The sequence below is a fragment of the Asparagus officinalis genome, chromosome 7 (assembly GCF_001876935.1).
Source record: "Asparagus officinalis chromosome 7, Aspof.V1, whole genome shotgun sequence".
In the NCBI taxonomy this organism is placed as follows: domain Eukaryota; kingdom Viridiplantae; phylum Streptophyta; class Magnoliopsida; order Asparagales; family Asparagaceae; genus Asparagus; species Asparagus officinalis.
The window spans coordinates 15,029,147-15,035,207 of NC_033800.1; the positions used below are offsets into that span (position 1 = coordinate 15,029,147).

The 6,061-nt window shown below is 40.0% G+C and overlaps 1 protein-coding gene across 1 annotated transcript; it reads right to left on the bottom strand.

Moving 5' to 3' along the window:
• Positions 3,728–4,765, bottom strand: LOC109846724 (nodulation-signaling pathway 2 protein-like). Its single transcript, XM_020415971.1, has one exon. It carries the CDS (start codon positions 4,763–4,765, stop codon positions 3,728–3,730), a length of 1,038 nt encoding a protein of 345 aa, XP_020271560.1.

The following is a 6,061-nucleotide window of genomic DNA, read 5'->3' on the forward strand; positions in this document are numbered from 1 at the left end:
AATAGAGCTTCCTCTTCATCTATCATTGGCTTCAAACTCAACGCATCAAAAGTGGGGATTTGATTACCGGGGTAAAAATGAGTAACTTTTTCAGCTAGTTTTACTTTTGGTTCAGGACTTTCAAGTATATCTATACTAATTTTTTCCTTTTTCTTTCTTTTGCCTTCAGTATATGGTGTCCTCTTGAATTTAGATCCTTCAGTATATGGGGTCCTCTTCCATTTAGATCTCCTGCTTACCCTTCTTGGCTGTGGTCTACGCTCTGCTTCCACATTGGTCGCTAGAACTTCTACAAGTTTGTCCACATCATGTTTAATATTCACAAGATCCTCTTCCTCCTGTGCTTCCAACTTATCTACATTCTCCTTCTCTTTATCTACAATATCTTCCTCCTTATCTACACCATCAACAAGATCCTTATCAAAACCTTTGTTATCTACAATAAAATTTTTATTTTCCATATGCTCCTCTTCCTTATCTACCATATGCTCCTCTTCCTTATCTACAATATCTTCCATATGCTCCTCTTCCTTATCTACCATATGCTCCTCTTCCTTATCTACAATATCTTCCATATGCTCCTCTTCCTTATTTACACTATCCTCAACCTTAGTATCTACAGTCTGGTCAACCTTACTATATACCCCCTCCCCTGGAGAAGTAACAGGCTCCTCTTCTATTGCCTCATCGACAGCAGGATGCTTCACATCCTCTTCAACAATCGTATGTACATGTTCTTGCATGGTGGGTTCTTCCTTATATACACTGCTTATTTTGGACTTCTGTTCCTCTTGAGCTTCCCGTCGCTTCTTCCTAATTTCATTTGCAATTTTCTGTTTGATATTTGACTTAAGCAGCACCGGGTCTATAACCTCATCATGTCTTCCACATTTTTCAATTATCCTGTTAAGCCTGTTGATCTCAATCATGAATTCTTTATAATATTTGCTCTTAGTCTGCTTTGTAGCAACAAGAAGTCGCTTGAGAAATTTAGCAGAATTTCTCCAAAATGTGAGTTGCTGCTCAATGGGAAGAACATTGATCTCCTCTTTATCGTTAAAAGCAACATCAATATGCTTTGCCATGATCTGTTATTGATACAAGATTATAAAATTAAGTAGGATTAAACATAATTAGGATATTCTTTGCAGTTAGTGTGAAATGAGTATGCCTTAACATAACAGGATACTTACGTAACCTATTGAGAAGTTCTTAGTATTTTCTTCCTGGAAAGCCTTCCTCTTTGCCTGACGCTTTTGCTGAAGAACTTCACCCCTCTGTACAGCGGGACCTTCATCCCTCTGTTCAGCGGGAAGTGAATGAACATGACCAGGAGAAGCGACCTCCGCAATAGGCCTATGGACAAATGTTATTGACGCTGACTTAGCCTTTGAAATAATTGTCGGCATCCTCATAGATGCGATTTTCTCCTCCCCTGATGCCCAATTTGTCATTGGAGGTCTGGAGGTGTCTAAGAGGGCATATTTCTTTATGCCTGTCATCTCGTAGTACCAAAGCTGTACCAAATATATTTACCATTAACATTTAATACTAGACTAGACCAAAGAGAATAAAATATGGCTGCATCTAGAACTAACATGATGTAAATTAGTACGTGGTACGACATGAATTATGATAGAACTAACATGACCTATGATAGAACTTACATGGGTGCAGATAGAACTAACATAGTATATCTTAAAACTAACAAGGTGCAGATTAGAACTCACACGCTACAGACAGATTAGAACTAACACGCTGCAGAATAGAACTAACACTGTGCAGAATAGAACTAACACTCTACAGAATAGAACTAACACTGTACAGTTTAGAACTAACACTCTACAGAATAGAACTAACACTGTACAGATTAGAACTCACACGCTACAGACATATTAGAACTAACACGCTGCAGAATAGAACTAACACTGTGCAGTCTGTAGCGTGTGAGTTCTAATCTGCAGATTAGAACTAACACTCTACAGAACGGAACTAACACTGTGCAGATTAGAACTAACACGCTACAGAATAGAACTAACATAGAATAAGTTAGAACTAACAATGCATAGGTACGAATTAGAATGAAACAAGATCAGTAAAATATGGAACTTACACACAATAGTGTCATGCAACCTGGGACATATGCGACCCTTTGCTTCTTCTTTCCCTCCAAAGCAACTCCAATGCCCCTGATAATTTTATTATAAAAGAACAGGGCCCATGCAACAGAATTGACCATCTGAATGCTATCCAGGTACCTGAGTAAGGATCTAGGGATACCTTCCCCTGCTATGGGACTCCATATCATAGAGCATTGGTACAAAATTTGTAGCAGAACAAAATCCTCGATATCCCGTTTTTTTGTAGATTCAACTAGCCGTTCAAGTAGCCCTTCAAGATGTTTACGTTGGCTGGTTTCTGCTTTTTTTAACTTCTTACCCTCTTCAGAAATGAAAAGCTTAGCGAAATATTCCAGCCATATTCTGCTTCTTGAGTCCCTATTGTTCCTTATGTCCTCCTCATAAATTGGGAAATAAGTATGGTTATGGACCCATTGCAAATCAAAACTAACATTTTTCATACCCCCACTTTTTGAATCAGGTATACAAAAGGTGTTATTATCTCTGTCGAAAAAGCTCAACAGCAGCTCAAGGGTGGGCCGATCAGGCGCAGGAGCCCCAAATAAAATGTAGTGCTGAAATATAGAACCGCGGTATGCATACTTATGCCACTGACGGATCTTCGGGGCAATGCGCTTCATAAATCCCCAATAAGCCCCGATATTGGCCGTTAACCTTAGTGTTTCTGCTGAGCCTGTTAGAGAAATTTTTTCCCTGCAAAAAATTTTCGAATTTGTAAGTTCAATAAGACATATGAAACAATATTAGACCTAGCACTAACGGGAACAAAATAGAGCTAACACGTAATATTATAGAACTAACATTGGACTCAAACTAGAGCTAACATTGGACTTAAACTAGAACTAACGTTGGTCTCAAACTAGAACTAACATTGGACAAAGCCTAGAACTAACAATATTGGGTTAATCTGCATTGTCTCTTCGCGGTATAACATAACACTTATTGTTTTTTGAGGGGGGTTCGTTGGTACGACCAGCCATTGCCGTCCTCCTTTTCTGGTCTCGCCATTGTAATGCCTCCTTTTGCATTTCGATTAGGGTTTTCGTAGCTTCCGTAGCTTCCTTCGCACTGCCACCCGCAGATGAAGCGTCTTTTCCTTCCAACTCGGCTTGGTGCCCGACCTCGTAGTCGTTACTGGATTCTTCCGTAGACGATATTTTTCCGGCGAAAACCCTAGAAACGTTGAAATCCGTACAGAAATTAGGAAGATGAAGAGTTTTTGATGGCGGTGCTAGGTGGAAGAGAGAGAAAGAGAGGGAGAGTACTTGTAAAGGTGAGGGGCACATTAACCCAGCTCAGTCCCATCAGAGGGCAAGATCGTAACTTCCTCTGGGCTTTTTCTGAAAAAAGTCAATTCGGGGCCTCGTCGCAAATACTATGCGTATTTGGGGCTATTCCACATGGGGGAAAATACAGGGGGGCTAGTCACACGAAGTTCCCACTTTTGGGGTCTGGACACATTTTTCCCAAAAACTTATGCCAAATTCAAGAAACATAAAAAAATTAAAAAAAAAAACTTAATCCACATCTTTATCAAATGTATCACAAAATCACATATTTTCTTCTCACAACATTGGCTCCCTTCTCTACCTCCAAGCGCAAACTCTGACTAATGGTGTACCTCTCCACTCCAACACCATCTCATTCCCCCATTCTCCTCTCACCTTCACCCCATAATCCCCCCCTCGCACAATCTCCATCGCCTCCATCAAATTTTGCTTGCTAAACCTACACCCCTCCAAACTAGACCCAACACTAACAAGCTCATGTTCGCCTAAACAAGAAGAAACACATGGTCCTATAAATAAACACTCCATGCTCGTCCTTGCTAGAGAAAAACTAGATGGAAAATGCCACTCCATTGACTCTAACAATGCTTGAGAATGCAACAGATGCTCATTAGAGAACAACTCGTGGCCACAACGCCCGTTTCCGCATATCAACATCCCATTTGTTGTAGAGCTAGAAACCAAACTATTTCTAGCTCCCTCTATGAACTTCTCTACTTGGCTTCTTCTTCCCATATTCATATGTGGAAGCCCTACCATACAATTAAAAACCAACCACACTCCCTCGCTTGCTCCAATTCTCATTAACTCATCCAATCTCAAGTTGTCTACTATCAAATTCAACCCCATGCTTTGAGCAAAAGATGCTAGCCTCTCCCTCACCCTCTCAAATTTGTAGTCTTTTTCGGCATCATTAATGCACGTAAAACGAACTGATCGCCGCGGTCCAAGAGCGCAAATCAAAGGTGGCCATTGAATTCCATCTCCAATGTCAAAATCCACAATACGCACCTCTTCTATATCGCGTGGTATAGATTCGTAGATTGCATAGTTAGCTACAAAATGCGCGAATCTGCCATAAGGAGTTATCTCATACAAAGCGCGAAAAGCCATAGAATGGTTTTTCATGCATTCTTCTTTTAGACGTTGAGCCTGTGGGTCAGAACGTTGGACGGATAAATAGTGAGAGAGGCGCTCCATTGTGGTTCCTATAGGGCTAGCTTTGTCACGGAGCCGAGTCAATATCACTTGAGCAAGATCCATGTATCCTTTCTCTATAGACTCTCCGTAGGCCTTTAAGAGATGACGTATGCTCAATTCTTGATCAAATTCCATGTTTATCATGCTTGCATGTTCACAAGAATTAGTAGGAAAAACATCAAAGAAATCACAAGAGATATCTGTAGGAGAGAGCATGAAGCAACTAGAAGAGGCCCTCCATGTTCAAAGGAATGAATTGAACATCTATCTATATAAGAAGTAAGAGGAGAAAATTAAAGAGAATATAGCAAGAGAGAGAGAGAGAGAGAGAGAAGAAGAATGAGTTGAGAGTTAGATGACAAAAAGAAGGAAAATAGGTGCAAGGTGCTTATATCTAGTTTGAGATTTTTGTAGGTGGACAGGGGACAAGAATGAGGGAGGAAGTGGATGAGAATGAGGCAGGCTTGCCTCCTGCCTCCTATCAAGAGACCTTCATTTGATTAATTTGTTAGGCTAGCTGTGGATAAACCCCTTTACTATTGCCTAATGGCTTATAGAACCCTATAGTTCTACTGTTGCAGACAGACACCCAAGTGAAATCTTTTCGACCTTTTCACTCTCAGCTGGTTTATTTGTCAAATAGCAATATTCTTCTCTAATCCTCTAAGAATAAAAGAGTGAAAAGGAGTTACTTAGGGGCCTATCTGCAACAATAGAACTACAAGGGGTCCATTCTCAATTCGAACCTAACAGAGGGGTAATTATGCAAGTAACGCTTATTTGTTTATATGGTGAAGGAGACCTCATTGTTGACAGAGTTCAAGTAGTTTCGTCCTCTCTTCTCTGGCTCTTTTCCCTTACTTTCACAAACTTTCTCCTTTTGTGATAAAAATACGGATGAGTTGGCTCCTGGTGACAACTCCTAGAGGATTTTGACATGATTAACAATGTTATCTTCTCTTTGATATAAGCCAAACGCATTGCGTTTCCAAGAACCTTTTTTGTTCATGATGAAAAGATTTGGTTTGGATCATTTCAGTTGCATTTTAGCAGGGGAGATTCTTCAATTATTGTAAGCATCTGTTAATATTTATTTTAGCAGGCGAGATTCTTCAATTATTGTAAGCATTTCAGTTGCATTTCAATTGCATTTTAGCAGGGGAGATTCTTCAATTATTGTGAGCATCTGTTAATATTTATTTAAGACTTTATCAATGCTAATCACGTCTATTAAATAATGGTTATATAGAAGAGCCCCGGTCTGCTTTATTTCTTAATAATACACTAAATTCTTTAAGAGGGATCTATCGACAGTTTTGATGATTTTAGTGAAGAAATGGTGAGAAAGTACAGGAAAACAGCAAAAGAATCAGCGAGGCAGACTGGCGGTCAACCGCCGTGGTCGATCGCGAACGTGCACGAAGGCCAGTG

Bases quoted from the DNA above. Each gene is read 5' to 3' on its own strand.
- LOC109846724 (XM_020415971.1), bottom strand. From the start codon at position 4,765: ATGGAATTTGATCAAGAATTGAGCATACGTCATCTCTTAAAGGCCTAC.